General features: G+C 39.8%; 1 protein-coding gene across 11 annotated transcripts in view; it reads right to left on the minus strand.

Moving 5' to 3' along the window:
* The window catches only part of FHOD3 (formin homology 2 domain containing 3), a 586,676-nt gene that overhangs the window by 224,873 nt on the left and 339,152 nt on the right, over positions 1-22,651 (minus strand). For all 11 annotated transcript variants that reach the window (XM_067569969.1, XM_067569968.1, XM_067569967.1 and 8 more), the window contains exon 6: positions 17,779-17,873. In XM_067569969.1, coding sequence (XP_067426070.1) covers positions 17,779-17,873 — 95 coding nt within the window. The remainder of the gene's footprint in view (positions 1-17,778; positions 17,874-22,651) is intronic.

Genomic DNA, 22,651 nt, shown 5'->3' on the forward strand with positions numbered 1-22,651 from the left:
AATTCTTGAACTTTTAGAACTCTTGGACGCAAGTTATCTGGATCTGCTGATTTTAAAATAGCTATTGGATTTGGCCCCTGTAGCCTAACTGACTTTCAAAGGTGCTGAGTGTCCGCAACTCCTATTGAAGTGAATTGCAGATAATCACCACCTCTGAAAATCAGGCCACTAACATCTACATACCCAGTTTGATCAGTCATAGAACTGGTTTAATAATACTTACCCAGGTGTTGTTTTTTTTCAAATGCTGATATGCACTTTGTAATGCTATGGTTGTTATCCAAATGGAAAGACAAAAGAGGAGGAACTTTGCAATTGATCTAGTGGTCTGAACATGGGAATGCATTCTAATCCTGGCTTTGCCACTGACTCACATGTGGCCTTAAGAAGGTCCCAACACTTCTCTCAATTTTCCATCTGTACAATGGAGATAATACTTGCATACCTAGGTGGCTTACCGGGGAGTTGAGAGGATTAATTAGTTAAATTTTGTAAAGTGCTATGAACATATAACACACTTTGAACATACAAATGTTAAATATTATTAATGGCTGAGAAGCACACTACTGTCAAATTTTACATGCTAAAACAGCAATGTAATGGAGAAAAATGCTATTAAAAATATAGCAGTCTCCTCCACTTATGATGAAAATATCCTGAGTGTTCCTGAAAATATATATGGACCTACTGTATACATTACATTGATTTCAAAAGGTCATGAAAGTTCACAATGCTAGCCACAAAGAACTCTCTATATTAGCAGAGAAATGCTTTGGAGCCCAGATGTCTCTTCATTTGCTCCTTTCCGTCTCAATACCCATGTCTACTTCAAATCCGAGCATTAAACACATTTGACCAGCCTGCTGCAGTTTTGGATGTGCCTTTATTGTGGTATTATTTAATGTACATTTTAGTTTCATTCTTGTCAGAATGAAACATATTTGGGACGCATTATTTGAGATTTATTTTGCATCTGGGACTTGTATAATTTTTAGCCAAGTAATTGCCATGGTCATTCAAAAGAGCTGAATTCACTGAAGCATGAGATCATAATCAGCAGTGATTTGGCTTACATCATAGATCAATTTAGAGTTGTTTTTTTCAATTCTTTGGAGTGGTATATGACCAATGGAAAAAAATAAAATAAAAACCTTTCCTGTTCCTGATGTCACCACAGCAGATTATCACCTATCTTTTTTTGCTTTTTTCCTCAAGTCTAGAGGAACTGCAGACAAAATCCAGTAAATATACAGATACTCTAACGAGGACCAACAATTCATGAAAGTAATAAAATAAATGGATGCATGAAAAAAATTCTTCATAACCCAGAAAGCCAAACCAAAGAGCATTGGGTTAGCTTTATAACGTCTAATGGGAAAGGTTTCAATACATTCAGCCAAAAGCATATTTAGCTGAGTTTTGACCCTTTCAGCTCAGTTTAATATTGTCTTTGAAGATGTGGGTTTATCATTGTTTATCTCCTACCGATCATGTAATATTATTCTTCCAACTTTTACAGTACATTTCATGAAAGGCTCTTAAAACACTTTAACAAACAGTATTTAATTAAGCCTCAGCACACACCAATACAATAGGCAAGTAGTATTATAGGGTAACTGGATGGCAGACTGAGTAAGGGATTAAGACCACAATTTTCCAATTTGGATGCCTAAAGTTAGGCACTGAAATTTGACCAAAAGAAACCCTTAATTTGTGTTGCTGAAAGAATATCTATTAGCTGCTCAGATATTACAGTGATGAGCATGTGTTATAGATAAAGCCCTTTGTTTTCAGTTTTTGTTTTAATTTCCCGGGGATTTATCAGTGTCCATATAAAACAAAATAAAAGCAGGGTGTCACAGTTCAGGGCAACTGCACCAGTATTTTCCACAAGTGGTTCAGCAGGGCCACCCACCCTCAGACTTCCATCTCCTCAGCCATTGCCTTTCTTGAGTTGAGACCCCGTATCTGTCTCTCTCTTTCTCTCCTGTCCAGGGTATTTCCAAGCAGAGCAGTTCCCTGACTTAATTATGTTATTCACAGCAAAACAGTCTGCCAAAATAGTCCTGAAAAAGGTAAAAATCTAAAAGAAATAAAATAGTTGTAGGTATAGAAAAGTAATATTTTTGTTATATGCATATATTAACTTAGAAAGTTACTTCATCAGCTTCAAGCCTAAGAAATGCGTGAGAAAGAAAAGAAGGGGGGGGCTAATAGATAAAGAAGAAGTTGAAGGCTGAACAGACATCAAGCGCCTGGATACAGATAAAGGGCAAACCACAAGATGTAGAAATCAACGTCTACCCCCCTTCCTGCTTTTGCTAAGGCTATGTGCCAACCTAGGTTAATTAACGGGCCCAGTAGTCGGGAGTTGTCTTCCTTGAAAGGAAAAACCCTTGACTAAACAATCCCGCTAGAAAAAGGTCAAAAAGGCACCTTAAAAGACGCATGCGTAATGAGGTGTTAGAATATTATCGCACGCCCTGCATAGAAAATTGGCTCATTAGCATGAACATGGAATGACGTTTGTATGAAAAAGACAATGTATGTAGTAGGCGGTCGTGAAAGGTGTAAACCTTTTAGTACCCAGCCAATGGGGAACGAGGGGAGGGATTCTTTCGGCCGGGATAGGAAATATATACTGCTGAATAATAAAGGAGGGGCGCGCTCCTTTCAGAATAGATTTTTGTTCTGGAGTTGTGCCCAGCTTTGCAAACCTGTTAAAGAAATAAAAAGTAGTTTTTTTTACTCTTTACCTGTATCCGATGTTCTTTATTAAACCTTTTTAGTCAAAGGTATTTTTTTCAGTCCTGCTTGCTTTCCCCTCAGAGATGGTACACAGTGTAACTGCTATAAGTTACCACACATTTCTTTCTAAGCAAGCTTATTGTTTCTAAAGTAAAAGCATTTCAGAGAAAACACTTAAAACAATAAAAGAACCTACGTGCATATTAATAAGCCTTTTAATACAATGGTCCCCACAGGCATTAAACTCAAGTCAGTAAGGTTTAACTCAATTCAGTAAGGTTTGTCCAGCATTTTGCAGGATATTGTTATGTCGGTCACAGGGTGAAAATTGTTAAAAAGTGAAAACAAAAGGCCAGTGGACAGTGTGTGTGAGTGAGAGTGTGTGTGTGAGGGGTGCCCAGTACTCACGGGAGGCAGTGGTCAGCAGGGTGAAAGGAAGCCTTTCATTCCCTATGGGTCTGTTGCTGCAGCAGTTGGGCAGTCTCTGCTGCCAGGATCCACCTCCCTGTCCATCTCACTCACACACTGTGCTGGGGAAGCAGAAAAGGCCGCACTGAAGGGTCTCTGTCCGGCAGTGAGAGAATGAGACGGGCAGGGAACCAAGTGATAGTCGAGAGAGATGGGACGGAAGCCCTTCTCAGCTGCTGGGACCTAGCTCTCTTTCAGTCTTGCTCTCCCGCAGTGCAGCTGCTGCTGCTGTCAACTGGCAGCTACCCTCTCTCTGAGCTAGTGCACTGTGCCATCTGGAGGGAACTCTGAAGGGCAAGCTAGGTCTGGGGAGTTCCAGCACTTGCAAAATACTTTTTTTTGCAAGATACTTGCTTTTTCAAAACCCGGGATTTTTTCAGGGAAATTTGGTAAAAAGCAAAAACATTAAGTACAGACAGATAGATAAAAATGACCTAATTTTCAGAGCTGATGAATATGCATGACACCTATTGGCTTCGCTGGAAACTGCAGTAGCTCAGCACCGCTAAAAACCAGGCCACTTTGGGGTGCCAAAATAAGGCTTTGGTTGTCTAATTTTAGGCTTGAAAATGTTGGCTTAAATGACTTTCCCAAGGTCATGCAGCAAATTAGGAATCTTGACACCCAGGCCCTGCTTTAACCCGTAAAATATCAGAAGAGCCCAGAACTTGGAGAAGACACAACCTCTCCCCAACTTCCTTTATCTTGGCATACCTGCCTGTTTATAAGACATATCCAAGCCGGACCTTGGCCCTACCAGTGTGCTATTTCAGAGCAATACAGCTGATTGGCCCACATCCTTAATCCTAAATGAAAGGCTTCCTCTGTAAGGTGAATAATCACTGACTCAGGATGCTACTCCTTACATTTGACAGCCATCTTGGTTGGTTCTCTGCACCTGTAATGAGGAAGAACTATGAGCAGTTGTGGTCCAGCAAGTCTTCTTAGAGGTCCCAGTCTTGGAGTGTTCCTTTAACTGTGCCTGAAACCTGCCCACACCCATTAGTTGATTTTGGGCAACTTCCCATGAGTCTGAATGTTGCTAGGTCCACATATGCAGATCATTTATTTATTTATTGGGGTGGGATTTACAATATGGAAATAAATGAGGGTAAAAAAGAGTAAAGGAAATAAGAAAAGGAATTGGATTGGAATTTACTGAAGTTTTACAAATAAAGTCCTCAACCATTCTGCAAAAGTAACTGAGTTTAAGACCTTGTCCAGGCTAGAAAGTACACAAGTTTAACAATGGGTTTTTAACTCGGAACCAGCCAGCAGATACAGCTCAGCTATGTTCTAACACAGCTTGGTCTAGCTGGTGGCGGGGGGAGGGTGTGAACAGCATTATAATCACTTTTCAAAACCCGCTCTCTACCAAAACTCTCTATCATGTCTTTTAAACCTGACTATAATGCTCTTTGGGACCACAAGGCTGGCCTGACCTATGTGTGAACACACATGAATTGTCACTGAGTTTAATAACAAGCCTGGTTATACTTAATCAGGTTTGTAGTGAAGGTGGGGCCAAAGATTATGATGTTAAGAGAATAAAATATGAACATTAAGGACCTGGTTCACCACAGTGTAGCAGTATGTGCCTAAACCTAAACTAGGTGAAGTATCTGGTATGAAAGGAGAGTAACTATACAGGGGAGAGTGAGGCTTAACAAGCCTAGTTTGAATGAAAGGCCTTTTCGGCCTGCATTGGATGCTAAAGAGAAGAATTACTCTGTGGCATGCAACTCTCCTTTTTAGTGTTATGTTCTGTCCAGTCTCATTTTGCTCCATCCTAAGTCCCAATTTATTTTCTATAGCTCTACTCGATTTTATCTGCTAGATGGCGCTGTGGGATGATTTTTCTAAAGCAGACAAGAAAAAAAAAATTGTTCCTCTCTTCAGTTCTTGATTTTTCTCTCCTTATGAAGCAGCTGGAGGTCTCTCTGCTTCTTGGTGGCACCAGATACATGCTGGTCTGCTGCGGCTTGATATCCCCTCGGCTGGTCCCTCACTTTATCCATGCCATGGCCATCATTTACTACACTGCTTCTCAGAAACTGCTAGCAGAAAATAAATGGGAGGGAGAGAACCTTTGAGAGCAGCTGGGTGGGAGGGGAAGCGGACTCGTTTCCTCAAGGTTTCCAAACAGATTCATTTTTTCAACTTTCCTTTAGGGGTGTTACAGCTCCAGTAGCATGCAACTTCCTAGAAACTAGATTTTCTATGCCACTGAGACCTAAAATAAAAAAGGCCACAACTGGCAGCCGGAGTTCTGGAATGGGTTAATCCTAAAAACCCAAGAAATCATGTCACCTTTTCTCCGCCAAACTGGAACTCAATCTCACTCCCTATAGCACAAGCTGCTGACTGCTCCTGCAAAAGCCACAGAAGGTTTGCCCTTTGCAGTGGGGGAATCTCAGAACAACACTTTTTTGGCACGTTTTGCCTGCAGGTTAATAAGTAAGCCATCCAGTGCTGGGGAATGCGATGAATGATGCAATATTCATATTATCATAATTGGTTTAAATCGGGATTAAACTGCTCAGACCTAATGCCACATGTTGAGCTAATGACCTGAGGAAAATAAGGTAAAAATAAGACCATGGCCCTTATTTGTTAGGTTGGTTATGTCCATCTGTTCCATATAACAGTCTTCTCAGTTTAGCTAAAGAACATGAATAATTATAGCCTACTCTTCTGGATAAGAACAACCCCCCACTCCTCCCAAAACAAACAAACTGTCATAATCTGACAATAAATCCTCTGTTCACTTTATAGGTACTGTACAATATTTCTATTTGGGGCTATTTTCTATGGAGCAGCTGCTGATACTACATAAAGCCAAACCTAGTAAAATGCAAAATTTTGCTATTGGATCCACACCACACATCTCTTCTTGGCAGTTCAGTTTTCTATTGGATGATCTGCATTAAGTCTACATTTAGCTCTTCCATTGACAGCAATGGAAATTTAACAATTTTGTTCACTATCTTGTAGCACTCACAAATGTGCTAGACACTGCATATAGAGAACATAAGAATACAGGTTCATACTCTGAAGATATTGCAGTCTAAATGATGGAGCTGACAAAGTGAGGACATAGCATAGACCAGGGAAGGGAGAAGGAAGACATGGGTGGCAGAAATAAGATTGGCCCCAGTCCTGCAATCTCATCTGCAATTGGTGCCAATAGACGCTTACATCTATGGAGAGTCCAAATGAAGTCAATAGGGTTCCAAAAAAGCAAACATGATAAGGTGAAAGAAAGAAAGAAAGAAAGAAAGAAAGAAAGAAAGAAAGAAAGAAAGAAGTTCCTTGTTATTAGTGTCCCTGGTAAAATAATCTGAGACTGTAAATTATTCCAGACACCTTTTAATTTGAAAGGACAAAATGCACTAGCCAGAAGTGGCTGATACAAGAGATTAAGGAGGCACCTGAAGTAAATGGTTGAAGGACCATAAACAAAGGGTAATGCTGAAGGAGAGGAATGGCTTGAGGGACACGGAGTGGTCAGAGATGAGGAGTTTATTATTCATATAATTATTGACAAGTATTACAAATGGCAGCTTTGTACTCATCAGATCTTGCTGTGGTTTTCATTTTGGCACTGCATATTTTTATGTATTCTCAAAGGGCATACAGCTAAGGGTAGGTGCTTTAAAGAAGTTGAAGTCAATAAATAAATGATGATAAGTTGTGAAAGGTGTCCAGTGGGGATTAGTAAGAATTAGTATTATGCTCAGTTTTATTTTATTTATCTATTATACAAGACAATCTATCTTAGTACTTACATGGCCCCATTATCGTAGTATCTGAGAACCTCACAGTTTTTAATGTATATATCCACACTCAGTGAGGTAGTGGAGCACTTCATTTTACAGATGGGGAACAGACACAGAGGTACGTCTACACAGCAATAAAAAACCTGTGGCACCTGCGGTCCAACCCTGGGTCAATTGACTTGGGCTCACAGAACTCAGGCTGCGAGGCTAAAAATAGCAGTATAGATGTTCAGGCTCAGGCCTTCTCCCTTGTGGGGTTTCAGACCCCAGGCCCAAACATCTACACTGAAATTTTTACCCCTGCAGCCCAAGCCCCGCAAGGCCAAGTCAGCTGACCTGGGTCAGCCTGGCCATGCTGTGGGTCTTTTATTGCATTGTATCTACATCCAGACAGGCTACATGACTTGGCCAAGGTCAGAGGGGAAACCTGTGGTGGAGGGCCTCCCTAGCCACTAGGCCATCCTTCTGCTGGGCTTCAGTCAAGTACTGGCAATTTAATTACCATGTCAGCTAAACTTGCTCAGAGCAGGTCTACATGTCACTGTGATGAGCATGTTGGGGACTGCCAATGCCTTTTCTGTGCTAAGATTACAACCACTGCTAATACAACAGTAATAGCAGTGGTGTGAATTTTTTCAGAAAAAAAGGCTAGTGTAGACATTGCCAGAAAGACAATACTGTATTTATTGAGATGCCTTTCATATTTAGAAGGCAGTCACAGCTACTCAAAGGATAAGACACTTAAACAAATCAGAAGAGAAAAGTTTTGATTTTGGAGCAAAACTCCTGGGATAGGTGTGGATTCTGACCTTTTATTCAGATGTTCAGAATCACAGAGTATATGGACCAGCTTAGAGGGGTCTTGTGAAGGCTAAATTCTTGTAGAGGGCTTCAAGATCCTTGGATAGACAAATCCACTGAGGGTATTATTACATGTTACTAGATCTTACAGCCAATTGTGATCTTTACTAATTTTTTTTTAATCTAAAATCTGTTGGTAAACTCAGAAGTCTTTATCTACATTTCTGCAAAACAATTGCTTTCCTTAAAAATAAAATAAATCAGACCTAACAAGACTTCTGAGTAACCATACTATAACGAACAGATGCTTGTATGTAGTGGAGAGAAAAACAGCCTAGGAACAAAGGTTAGTTTTCAGTTGCCAACAGGTAATTATAAACAATGAGAAAAATGTAGTGATTAGAAAAAACACCTTGGCTACATCCTATCAAATATTTAGACTGGTCTGTCACATTTTCTTTTAATGTGTTTTATGTTAAATATATGGGGCAAACCTGACACTCCAAAACTTTGTTAACAAAAGCAGAGATTATCAACATGATTTAAATCTCAGTGAATATGACAAAATTAACCATACTGCCCTGTAACAGCCATAGAGAACCAAAACATTAAATACACAGCAAAGAATAATAAGGTTGACCAAATTCCCTTTTTTCCTGCAGATTGCATGAGTCATCCTAGCAGTCACACCTACAATCTCTGCTGTCAGTGCAGGCAACACACTGTCTAAAACTCAGATCACATGATTAAGTTTCAGGGTCTCTGGACGCGAGGTCAAAGTCAGAGTCAATTTATTTGTTTTTTATACTGGGCTCACCATAGGAAAAGGGAAAGTGGGATTTCTTTTATTATTTGGTCATACCGGGGTACTGAAGGATCTGCATTTGGCACTTTCTGGAAGTTTACTCACTCAAGATTGTTTCACTTTGTTTTTCTTTTTAATCTTCCATGTGCACTTTTCTCCTACGACAAGTAAAGCAGCAGTAAACAAAAATCCACCTCTTTCAGCTATTCAAGGCCTTGCATTCCATAGAATTACATCTACTAATTATCCATGGGACAGAGATAGCAATCAGGGCTTAAACAGTGGTTTGTTGGATTGGAGAATGTGAAGTCGAGGGCGGATGGGGGATAAAAAGACAGAGTATATGGTACATTTATTACTGACATGAGCCTAGACAAAAATCAACAAGTCTTTGTTTTTCATTGCCCATCTAATCTCCAGATGATGAATGTAATTGTATAAACTAGAATAAATTGTCCCACTGATTGGCGTAGCAGCTGGACTTAACTACAAACATATTTGACGATGAACTAGCCTGTCTCAGTCTGAAAATGACTCAGAATCTACTCATGTGCTCCCCTATCGTTCATCTTTCAGCACCAGAAGCTGTCAAGTTTGGCGGTACAAACTGTTGGTCATCAAGGACAAGACTCAGGGGACAGGAGAGGGATTGATTAGCAACTCCACAGCAGAATGACTGCTTCTGCCCAACACTATGTAAGTGTGTGCAAACGGTAGCCTTCTTCTTTATGATTCACTTCCTACTTCTGCAATGGTGGAAGTCAAAGGAGCTTCACCCATTCACACCAGTTGAGTGTGCACTGGGTAAATTGTAATATTGCTTTTAGGATTTTGGGTGAGAGACTCACCCTTGCTCTGAACCCCTTATGCCAGGCAAAGGGGCCAGAGAGATCTAAAAGCCCTGGATCCAGTTGGGGGAGAATTCACCCAGTGCAGTTATTTAGGAAGACAGACAGAGGACCCTTTGCAAAGCCTGATGTAGGGGGACATGTCAGGGTCCCGGCCACAAGCAGGAGAAAAATCCTCATAGTCTGCATTAGCTATAGAGATTCTCAGGGCTTGCTTACACAGTGCGACAATGCACATTACGGGGGTGTAATTTCTAAATTGCATAAATGTGTTCTGCATTAATTGGTTTATGTAGCGGTTCCATGGTGTGCTTCCTTCCGTTTGCACCAGCAGGATCTATATGGACCAATCAACGCAGAACATGTTAGAGCGCTTTAGAAATCAGACTCCTGTAGTGTACATTACCCCAGCTCGTTAGCAACCTGGAGTGGGAGGGTGAGTGTGCGAAATAAATTAGAGCAGCTCTCAGAGCTGCCTAATTGATGTTGAATGCCATGCTGGGCCCTGCAGCAGTCCAGAATCCAGCAGGCGTGAAGCTATCTGAGACGCCTTCCTTCTGAGCTACAAGTTCTGTGCTGTGTCTCTTGGAGGCACAATACGGTTTCTCACCCTTCAGATTTGGCTCTTCCACCCGGGAGGCCTGCTCCTCTCCCCTACTATGTAGCTTCCAGAGCAACATACACTTCTGCTGAGGGCAGCAGCTGGATCCTACCAAACAGTTCACAGGCACATACAGGATACATACCGATTGCTGGACATACACTCCACAAACAGAGGAAAAGGAAACAATTAACATTGTAAGTAAACAACAAACAATAATAAATAAGCAAGGCTTTAATTTCAGTTTGTATGTAATGTATAGGGTATATTTTATGTTTTCTGCCTGATTAAAATTGAACTCTATTAAACATTATTATAATGTATTGAGTGCTATATCGTATAGAGGATAGGAGGCCAGATTCTGATATTATGCTGACATAAATTCTGAGTAACTCTATTAGAGTCAAACAATTTCTTCATTTTATCATCATGTAAGTGTTATCACAAACTGCTCCCATCCCCAAAAGTCACACAATCTAAAACAAAAGGCATGCCTGTCCATGATTCGATAAAAATATTAGGAAGCATACAGAAGAAAATCTACTCTTCTGACATCTGCCAACCTTCTTCGCCTTATTTATCTCCTTCAAACACATCAGCAATTTTAGCCATATTAACAAATAAGGATAAAACACATCACGTGATGAAATTGCAAATGACAGCTCATATGTAGTGTACTGTGTGTGTGCCTTTGATGACCACTAATTAAGTAGGTTCATGCATACATTTCACTCACTTGAAGAATATGTGCAATTCAACACTCCGTGTTATTAGCCCAGGCCTGGCCATACCCTACTGCACATTAACTGTGTCTTAAGAAATATTTAACCAGGAAAGCAATTGATATGCAAGTATGTCTCATTTTTAAGTAGACCCTGAGAAAGCTGCACTGTAGGAACTCCAGTGGAAATTTATTTTATTACTTTCTTGGGCTTGCATGCCTTTTGAAAAAGAAGTCATTTTTAGTCCTGATCCTACCCTTACATTTTTTTCTCCAAACCTTTTCTCCATTAATACGAACCTATTTACAATATATATATTCAGAGATCAGTTTCTGTGTATGTTTGTATAGGTGCCAATGAGCACCTCTTTGAGAAAGGGAAAAAAGCCAAGCACAAATTGTACTGTTAGTATATTTCAAAGCTATGACACAAATAATCAAAATAAGGGGTAGAACTAAATCCTGAGTTCCTCATTCACTTCTTTTACTGACGCCAGTGAGAAATAGCCTGAGTAAGAACTGAGCGATAAGCAAGTAAGGCCATTGAGTTTTGGCTCACAAGCAGAATCAACAGCCATTTCCTGCGAAGCAGTTCATAGGCAAACAGCCCCAAGGGTATACAACAGCAGCTGAATATACCAGATACACAGGATTAGAAACCAAACGGCTACTCTAGTGTGTGGAACATGGACATTTCCATTTCATGAAGGATTTTAATATTTGGCTTTGTTTCAAATTGGAACGGAACCCCAAAATTTGAAATTCTCCATGAAGGAAAATTCCCCCAATACTTTGTTTTGGATCAATCGAGACCTCTGGGTTTTATTTTAAAACTCCATTTTGATTTTTTTTAATTTTACACAAATTAAAATAATTCAAAATAGAAGTAATTTTGAAACAAAAAATTAAAACATTATGTTCTGAAAATGTTGAAATGGCCCATTTCTATACTGTCAATCCTATTTTTGCTCTTTGTCCCCCTTCAAAATGAAATTTTGAGAAAATCAACAGTGATTTCACTCAGCATTTCAATTTTGACATAAAATGGTTCCATCCACATTTTTCTGACCAACTCAAATGACAAGTTACTATGTGAGCACTTGTGTTAACTCAGCAAACAATAATTTTAAGAATTAATCTTTACACCTTTCCTGGGAAGTACTCAGGAAAGTATTATTACACCATTTTCACAAATGGATCAGCTATAGCACAGAGAAATTAAGATCACAGTTGATAAAACTCTTGAGCACACGCTTAAGTCAATCTGTGTTCAGCATAGCAGTTAAGCATGTGTTTAACTTTAGTCGGAACCAAGGTAAGGAACAGAATTCCAAAGACTTGATTGCTTGACCTCTACTCTAACCACTAATCCTACACGGCCTCCCCCATATTTTAGAACTAGAGTCAAAATTATCACTACACTGGGGCATTATGCAAAGCTCATTAAGTCTTTCCATTAAGTTCAATGAGCTTTGGATTTGGCCCTTAGTGAGGCGTGAGACATATTTACCATATGCTCATGTGAGCTTCTATTCAAAAGTCTACAACACAGTTCTCACACTGTCAGAATCTCAATGTGGCCCAAGATCTTTCTGGTACCTTGTAGACTCAATGTTCCTTCAGAATGCAATACAATACTGCCTTCTAACAAACATGAGGCAAAAAGATTTATACAAGGCAGAGGGAAGGCCAGAGAGCTAATATTCAGAATTGACCCTACAATACTGGACCCAGACAGAAGCAAACTGGAAAAACAAATTAAACAGTATGTGAGATATAAATCTTTACTCAACCTCGCTATATCAACCTAGGCCTAGCATTCCACTTGGTCTTCCAAGGTTATCCAGATCATTTTGAAAATGGATTGCTTTCCCCTGAAAACAATGCCAAAAAGGATTTTCAGGTCTCCTGGGGAGAATTATAGCTGCCTGGATAATCAAATAGAAAGAAAAAAAATAGTCTCATCAGTAGCACTCAGAAAGGAAAGAAAAAAAAGTGAAACTGCACTACAGTTTTGGGAACACTTAATGCTGTCTTAAGCATAAATTCTAAAGCCTGAGGTCAGTGGTTGAGATTTGTGGGTTTGCAGAGCAAAACAACCTTTATAAGAGCTTTTTTCCAAAAGGCTTATCTCAGTGGTCTGTAAACAGCGAGAGAATCAAAACTGGTACACCACCATGAGAAGTTTTATTCAGAAATGTGGTTACAGTAGGTATCCTGACTGTGGGCAATAACCTCTAACCCTGAAAGCGGACACAGTGTTGCATACTTTACTTCAATAATAAATACATACACATACAGATTTATATGTAAGTTTATATGTATATATATTTATTTCAAAAGACAAAAAAATAATTGCAAGTACTTACTTCAGTACATTCCCTCTTACCTCACACCTCATAATAAATTAATGCAAAGTTAAGTGAAATGTCTCCAACATTCCACAGGCATCATACAGAACACTGTCAGTGATAGACCCTGAGGACACCACTTCCACCTCCAACATATGCCTTGTTTTAACGTTGCAACTTGTCCTGAGTGAAGCCCATTCTATAGAAAATGTCTGTTGGAGAAAAAAAACTTTCCAGTCTTCATGGATACCCTCACTGCTATGTACAAGCAGGAGGTTTACTTTGATTTCTACACAGAGGGAGACATTTTCCTCAAAGATACATGGAGAGTATTGGGGTACTACCATGGAGTTGAGAATTTTCAGAAAATTTAGCCAACAAGGAGGGAGACTTTCAAAATCCATTGACAGTCTATGGAAGTTTGGTGCCTACTTGTCCTTCATGCTTTGAAAATCATCTCTCTTGTTGCTTAACTTGGTTATTTTGTTAAATTCCAAATTTAGTCTTGTAAATAGGCAGGTGGTGGTGAGATTTGTAAGACTGATGTGAGAAGAATGAGATGATGAAAAGGTGAAATTGACAGGAAAGATAGGAAGAACAGGTTTTCCACTCCAAAAGCTTAGCTTTCAGTTTTAGCCTTCCTTTTCCCCTATTCCCTCCAAACCCTTCATTCCTTTCAGCTGAAATCCAAAAGAGCTTTAAAAAGATTTTTTAAAAATACACATATATGTTGGCTATTTCTCTCTCTTTTTAATCCCTTCATTCTCTTAAAAACTTAGGCTAGTTGAAACTTTTATTGATATCTATGCACCTGTCTAAAGAGCTTGAGAAGCACTATGGCCTAATTCAACACTTAAGTCCAACCTTAGCCTGAAAAGGATAGTTAACTTTAGGTACATACTTAAGTTCCACTGAGCCCAGTGGAACATAACCATTTATCTACAGTTAAGCTCATGGTTGAATGCTTTCCTAAACAGGGGGGCTGGGGGGGACGGACTGCTGAATCAAGCCCTATGTGTAAGAGCTATGATTTTAAGTGATATGTTTTTATCATGATTGTATAATAAATATTTTGAGCAATGCCATGCTATCCCATCCCTTAAAATGAACAGGGCAAAAGAAGTACATTGCTAACCTCAGATTTTGCACTGATCATTAAAAGAGGTGCTAGCCTAGTGCCCAGTTCTCCCACTCCTACTCATATGGGTTGTGTCTAACACTAACCTTCCCTCCACCTTTACAATTTCTCATCACGGATGTCACTGGTGCAGCTCAACTAGTGGAAACAATGGTAGGAATGCTAGTGCAAACTCCCTGCTGGAATTTTAACCACTGTGTCCTCTAACTGTTCAAAGCAGGTCTAGGCAATGCAGTGATGAAAATGCCAGGGGCTGATGGTGACCCAGCTATGCTAGTGTCCAGTACTGTTGCTATCAGAGATGGAACTACAATAGTATGAGCAACAGTAGGGAATATAATAGAAAAAACCCTACTATAGACATGTCCATTGGGTAAGGTACTATTCAAAGTGAGTAAGGGAGCCAGAACCAGGGCCCTAATGAGAAGGACTAAACAAATAATTATAAAAAGTAAAACATATTATGGAATTTGTTAGAAAAGATTTTCAGTGAAAATTATTCAACCACCTCATAAAATTAGTTTACTGAGCCTCTTGAAAGCTTTTTGATAAAGGCAAGAAACAACATGTCCCACTCACTGCTAATATATCCCACTCAATGATACGTTGTTCACCTTCCGTTTCCTTCCAAAACAAATTGTTTCAATATTTACACTGCTGCTTTAGCAACTTTACCATCCTTTTTGTTCAAGAATGTTAAAACAATTTTCCCTTTGTTGCAGAAAAAGAAGCAGTTTAGCTGGACTGTAAATTAGACTGCAGGTATGTTGCAAATTCCATAGACTCATTTTTCATGGACAGCCAAATCCACATTTAAGTGCATAAAGCAGCTGTCACACCACACATTCTGCTAGTGAGCTTGTCATACCTTCGATTAACTTTTTGGCAAACAGACAGGGACTTAGATCTCTTCCAAGACAGTTAAATAATAATGAAAAAAATAACTTTGAAGCTACCTGAAACCAAACCATTCAAAGCACATTGCCTGCATTCCCTAGCTGCAGGCAATGAGCCAGGATATGGATATAATCATTTTGGCTGACGATGGGGGAGAAGAGGAGCTTAAAGACTGGAGTGTTGTAGTGCTCTGGTAAAGACAATCTACATACTTCATTTCAGACCTGTAAAGTAACAGTAAGGTGCCTCCCACCTCTTGGTAAAATTAAAGGATTAACATACTCAGTGACTTAACATTTCTTTTTCTTGCTTGCTTTTTTTCTTGTTTATGTTCTGTAGGAAGCTAGAATCCATATCCACCAAACCATTTCTACATCTATACTGGCATCCTCTCCCTGGCAATGGCTAGTATTTGATGTTCCAAGAAGGCAAATTGCCCATTTATGCACTTAGCCAACTGCAGAATGATCTACATGATCATGATCTTCCACCCAACCACAAGATGCTCATGAAACTTGAGATTAGTTACCCTCATCGCTTATTTTTCACATTTACCAATATCATTAGTCATCTGAAGATGACCCATCCCTTATAGAAATCCAGCCCCAGTTTTTGACTCAGTTTCTTGCAGCAATGAATTATGTGAGCTGGTGGGAGTGCTCTACAGTGGTTAAAGGGGCCTCTGGGATTCAGGGCTCCTATTCTCTTCTCTATGTTGCACAAATATGTGTATGGAAATAAGGAAAGAAAACCCTTTCTCCATGACCCGATCATCTCCAGAGAATTTCCCTAAATTTCCCAGCACTGCTAATACTAGTTCAGCTCCACCAAGTATTAGCAACTTTTGAGAGCCCTAGTGTAGAGAGGTTACTGACACCATTCCAAACATTGTCTCATTTAGACTTGCTCTGAGCAGGTCTAAATTACTCCTACCTTTAAGGGGGAGTAGTAGGTTTTGTGGCCCATCTCACAACTCTTTTAGGTCCTGCTATTCTCCACCCAGTCCTTGAGCTCCCATCTAGGGAGTTCCTACAATGCAGGGATCTGCACTGTAGACTTGATCCACCTCTCAATAAAGTCAATGGGAATCTTTCCACTGATTTTAATGGGAGCTGGATAAGATTCCTATGCAGGCAGTGATATCCGTAAGCAGCCCTTCCACCAGTTCCTGCCTCATCATGCAGGGGAATTGCACAAGCTCCAGCTCAGGGATTCTCTGCAACTACAGAAGCAGGGACAGAATTTGGGTCCCTTTATGCAACTTTTGTTATGAGACTAAAATGATCTTGTTCTCCACCACTGGCTGTTCGCAGCCAGGCTGTGCAAACAGGACAAGCTATATCAAAGGGCTCAGGTTCATATGAGGAGAGATAGATCCACATACCACCCTGGCAAGCTGAACGTTATGCCACAAAAAAACGTTTTCCCTGTGGTCAAATTTACTGGCTGCACCAATGGAAGCAATGCAAAGACATCCTTTCCTTTGAAAACCATGGTATTTACCAATAGCATGAAATACCAGGAAAGGAATAACAGTCCAGCCTACACTGGAATTCTAAACAATTATTTACTTCGTATCTTAGACCCAAAGGAAAGATTCCAATTGACTTCAATGGATTTTGGATCAGGCCCGGAAACAGGTTACCAAGTAAATGAACTTGCAGTACTCAAGTTTTTTCATGCTCTCTTCATACATGTAGACACTATGTACAGTATGAGCCTGATATAATTCCCAGTTAAGATGAGGGTAAATCTCCTATGGACTTGAATGAGAGCAGTATTAGGTAGGTGACAGATTTAGCTCAAGAGGCAGAGTTCTTGCTTCACCTGTGCGCAGTAGCAGGATTGATGCCTGCATTCGCTAATCTGCTCCAGTTTGAGCTTTAGATGTTTTCAGTTGGAGTCTTTAAATTAGGAGTGGATGTCTTTATAAAGGGTGTGTTCTAATTCAACCACAAGTTATTTGGCTGGGCACAAGAATTACTGGGTGAAATCTATGGCTTGGATTATGCAGGAGATCAGTCTATATGATCATAATGGTTCCTCGGACCTTAATATTTACAAGTCTATGAAAATGGGACTATGTAACTGGATGCTGAAAAATGGACTGTATTACACACAATGTATTCCCTATATTTTACGAGAAACAGGATGATCTCAGTCTAAATTAAAATATAAGAACCAAAACACTATTATTATAACAAATGCTATTATTATAATTGATAGAACTATATTTAGGAAAGAGCTAAGATGTCAGGCTTAAGAGTTTTCTGATTAGATCCCAGAAAATCCATGGATATCCACTTTATATCTGTGGACCATTTTTGCGGATTGTGGATTGGATGCGGATACAAATTTTGTATCCACAGAGGGCTCTACTATTAAGTTACTTTACTTTACGAATGCTGCCAAACGCTAAATTCTCTGCACAATTCTATTGTATCCTTCTAGTCTTAGTCTACAAAACTATATGAGTTGATCCCAAGCAATCAATACTGAAATGTCTCACCGGAATTTAAAAAAAAAAAAAACAACCTACAATTCATGCACACAAAATCGGAAAAAATGTATTTAAAGAATACTGAAGATGTGCAAAACTAGTAATCTGGAGATCTTCTTACCTTTGATCCAATAAGAGTGTACAGCCATTGGATGGTTTCATTATGATTTATTACTCCATTCATCCCATCTACATATAGCATAATCTGGCCCAAAGCTAAGGTAAAGAAAAAGACAAAGAAAGTACAATAAGACCTGGTGAATATGTATTAAAATCCTGATATTTACTATCATTATTATTTACATAGGTTCATAGGCATGTATGGAGTTTTACTGATAAAAGACACAGGACTAGATTCTGTTCTAGATTACACTAGTGTTAATTTGAAGTAACTTCATTGACTGCATTTGGAATTAATGTGGATTTGTACTAACGTCACTGAGGGCAGAATATAGCCATTAAGCCCTTGCCTGAAAAAGTCTACATTGTATTGGCCCAGTTATGCAAACACTTGCTACCCTGCCTACTGCTTCCTACCCTGAACAGTTCCATTATCTTCAACAGGCTACACTTTACTACTGTGAGCCAATGGTTGTATGTACGATGTTGTGTATTGAATGTTTTAGATTTGGAATCTATGTGGATTAAAATAATTTTTTATTAGATTGGCTATTCGGTTGGCCAAATTTCAGCAAATCACAATTCCAATGTGGCAGTTAATACAAGTTAGTACAGTAGAATGTTGCTGTTTCACAAAGACATCCTTATGAATCACTGAATTTTGAGTGTTAGCGAGGAAACAAAAAAAAATCACAAAATATGCTTTATGTTATTTATGATAATATTTCATGTTGTGCTTGTAAAATACGATACTATACTTCGCAAGACTTATGAGGTATTGTTAAGATGAGACTTTGCTACAGCACATAGCTATTCATTCTTTGCTGAGCAATAAGGAGAGAAAGACATATTTCATGCAAATGTTCAATTGCTGGGATTAGTGAAGAGTGAATTAGCAAAATTCAAAGCTTTCTTCTCCAATTCTTTTACTTCATAATGGAGATCCATGCACACTTGGGGCGAAAAGGAACAATTAAAGTAGCACCTTCAACACAATCTGTAATTAGAATAGTGTTAAGGATGATCTAAGAGTTATTACTGGAGCATTTTTGCAATAAAGAAGAATAAAAAAATAGTGTGGATAAAATAATAATTATTCCATGCTTCTTCCAAATCCTTTTCGAACATTGGCTAGTTTCACTGTATGTTCTGTATTGGACCCCATCAGCAGAAACGGTCTCTGCTGGTTGGGTGGGGAATGATCCATAACCCACCTCACAAGTGGGTGGCATTATCTAGCTGCTGTCCATCAGGTGAATCACCCAGTAGGCCCAGCCAACCCAGCTGGCACAGAGGGATGCAGTGTTTACCTCCAGGGCCCAAGCATAATTTTTTCGGGCCCAGTACAAACCTGTAACACGGGCCCCCTCCCACACACGTACCCATGGAGGTTGCAGCCTGGGCCAGGCCCCCCAGGCCCCGGTAAAGTGTACCCTCCCCCCTCCCATGTGGGGGCCCTGTTTACATCCCTGTGCCAGGAAGCATGAATCTGGCCTATTAACTAGTTAATCATTGTAATTGAGGAGGTAAAATGTATACCCTTTTTTCCCAATGGGCCAACTGATGCAGAGAAGCAAGTGCCCAAGGCCACATCTCAGTGGCAAAACAGGATTAGAGCTCCGATTCCTAAAAACCGACCCTTGTGCTCAGAATGTTAGACCATGGTGCCACCAACAAGAATTTGTTTCTTTTATGATATGTCCGTATGATTTTTCCAACATCAGACCGCTGCTCACACCGTTGCATTTGTTAAGCAGTGGGCATGCCATGACTCTTGATAGCGAGAGGTTTATGATGCCAAATATGATCCTTTCTCTGTTACTTAGTTTTGTTCCCTCTCTCCACCATATTTGTTTATCTCTACCTGTTGTGTCTCAAAGGTTTAGATTTTAAGCTCTCTGGGGTCCTTTTTATTTCGTGTGTCAGTTTCTACCACAATGAAGCCTGGATCCTGTATTAAGGCCTTTGAGCACTAATGCAATACAAATGAATACATACATAATAATAAATGTACATATATCCATATATGCTACTGTTCAACTAACTACATTATTTGAAGGGAGATTTCCACAGGCACTTAACTGTCATTGAAAATCAATGGAAGTTAGGCATTTAACTGACATTTGTATCTCTAGTAAATCTCACCCATTGGTCTGTTTTAATAGATTTACGCGGAAGACTAAATATAAAAAAAAAGACATCAATACATTTTGAAAAATTAAGACAACTTCCCCTCAGAGAGATACAGCCAGTTACTAAAGAGTGATTAAAATTGCACTGACTGGACTGCACTGAATACTGCATTTTCAGTATTTCCTGACAGGTATTAGAGAGAGGGGAACACTGATATCCTGCAATAATCAAAGAAAAGTCTTAATTCCTATATTTGCTTCTTTTCAGTACAAAAAGAGTTGGCCCTAGATCAGCGTGAGATCAAACCCATGATAACATCACCAAACCATTCCTTTGTAGTGAATTCTTTGGTTAGGGGTGAAGGAATTTAATTTGAATCTGAAACAAATGTGCAACAAAATTTATTTCTGGCACATACTTTCCAAATTAATAAGAAAGAAATCAAAGACAGCAAAAAGTCTGCCTTTAAAACAAAAACACACACAATTTTCCAACAAAACAACTTTCCAATTTGTGCTCAATACTGATTGCATGTGTAGATGAGATCTGGGCTACATTATATCCCAGCTTTTTCAATATAACTGTGCATAACAACAGTGAGTTAGGGCACATTAGCAGGCACTACGGAAGGCAGCAGCAACGTGATTCCTGACAATTTTCATCTGTTATGCCAAAACCTTTGTGTGTGTGCGTGTGCACGTGCGTGTGTGCACACACACATTATCAGACATTGTCCCAAGACTATAGTATCTGATAATATCTGTTACAGCTACAGGACAGTTCTTTGTGATCTTTGTGGAAAATTCTAAACACGTGAAAGAAAACCTACGAGACATTCTATTGCAGTTTATACAGCTGGCAAATGCAGACAAAAGTATTACAGAATATTGTAGAGTGTCAACAAGCAGTTTAGACAAAAGATACGTTTTTGCTGGTGCCATGCTGCCTACATAGAAGTCATGTTTACAATGATTATCTGCCACACATCAAGTTATCAGTTGCTGACAGTCCTAGGAGTGGAGCTTCATGGTTTACTTACTGAATAGCATGTTATTTCCTGTCTTTATTGGTCACAGGAACAAAAGTGAGACTTGAGGAAGGTTGGGGGGAGGGAAATCTACTTTCTCTAGGATGAACACTTAAATTACACAGCAACTATATACCCTTAACTGGTCTCTTAGACTCATGACTTACGTACAGCGTGGTGACTTACAAATCTTTTTGTCCTCAGACTGAATTCCATTAAAAGACAAACACTGAATTCCAATTACAAAACCCCCGCAAAAAACACCACACACTCTCTCCCAGGACACACAAGGTCCATTTCCAAAGCTAAATCTTATTTGTGTTGCATGGATTTGCTGGGCAGAAAAGAGAGAACACCTGAAAAGAATGGAGCAGAGCGGAGGGCATAACATGAATACTAGCCTGGGAACCGAATGAATTCACCTGCTGGTACTTCATGGCTCTAATGAGGATTGAGTCTCCCTGACCAGGTCTTGCATATGACACAGGTGGCATATCGGGCACAGGGTGCTTCTTGTCTACAGCAGCAGCATGTGTCCCCCTCAATTACTCTGAGGCACTTTGCCCTACATTAGCACAGTGGCTTATGGGCCATTGACTGGTTGTAACTACTCTACACACCCCCAACTCCCTCATACCAACGTCACAGCTAATAGGCAGGGAGTGACCCTCCCATCCCATTCTGGTGGCCTTTAGATGTATGTGTGGTGCCTTTTCAAGCCAATAGGTATCACCGAAGTGGACACCACCAATGACCCATCACCTTGCCCCACCCCGGCCCTGCCATTGTTCACAATCTGGCTTTGCTACTCGCCCACACATGGCCACATCAAGGAAGAGCGTGATTTTACTCTATGGAGAGAGACTAATTTGAGAAGAGATCTATTAAGTCAATGAGTGTACTCTGAGGCTGAATTTGGTCCATCACATCTAACCTCCCTAAACTGTAAGCAAACTGGCACTCTAATTGAAAAAGTGCAGGCTATATAATCCAATCTCTGTACTAACTGGAATTCTACTTTGGAAATATACCAACAAGGAAAGTGTGAGATTGAGCAATGGGAGGCAGAAAGCAGTAGGGGATAAGATGAGCAGACAATTTGAAATTCCTTTGCTTTTGCTGGTTTAAGTCAAACTCTTAATCTTATTCGAACAAAGTTTGTGAATATACCCAGGGCTATTTTAAAGTGGAATATCACCAGATTTCTTAGGTTAGGCTTACATTGGAAAAGGATGTATCACGCAGCAATTTCATAGCTTTCTAAGGAATCAGAGGTTTAAGAAAATCTCTAAAAAGCTTGCCGGAATTGGCACTGAGACTTTTCTGGACTACATATAAAAAGGATTAACTGGACTAATGAGGAAAAAGCTAGCACAAAAGAACCAAAACTATGGTTACTAACCTTCCATAGCTGTTGCTGTTTAAGATATGTTGCTCATGTCCGTTCCATGCTGGATGTGCACACCATCTGCACAGTTGCTGGAGATTTTTCCCTCAGTGGTATCTATTGGATTGGCTCTAGCGCTTCCTGGAGCCATGCACTTATGCACTGGTATAAGGGGCGCCACTGGCTCTGTGCCCTCTCAGTTCTTTCTTGTCGGTAACTCTGACGGGGGGGGTAGGAGGTGGGTCATGGAATGGACATGAACAACACATCTCGAAGAACAGCAGTTACAGAAAGTTAGTAACTGTTTTTTTCTTCTTTGATTGCTTG

This window comes from Emydura macquarii, unplaced genomic scaffold, assembly GCF_026122565.2.
Source record: "Emydura macquarii macquarii isolate MOO-44397 ecotype Brisbane River unplaced genomic scaffold, CSIRO-AGI_Emac_v2 contig_2975, whole genome shotgun sequence".
NCBI lineage: Eukaryota > Metazoa > Chordata > Testudines > Chelidae > Emydura > Emydura macquarii.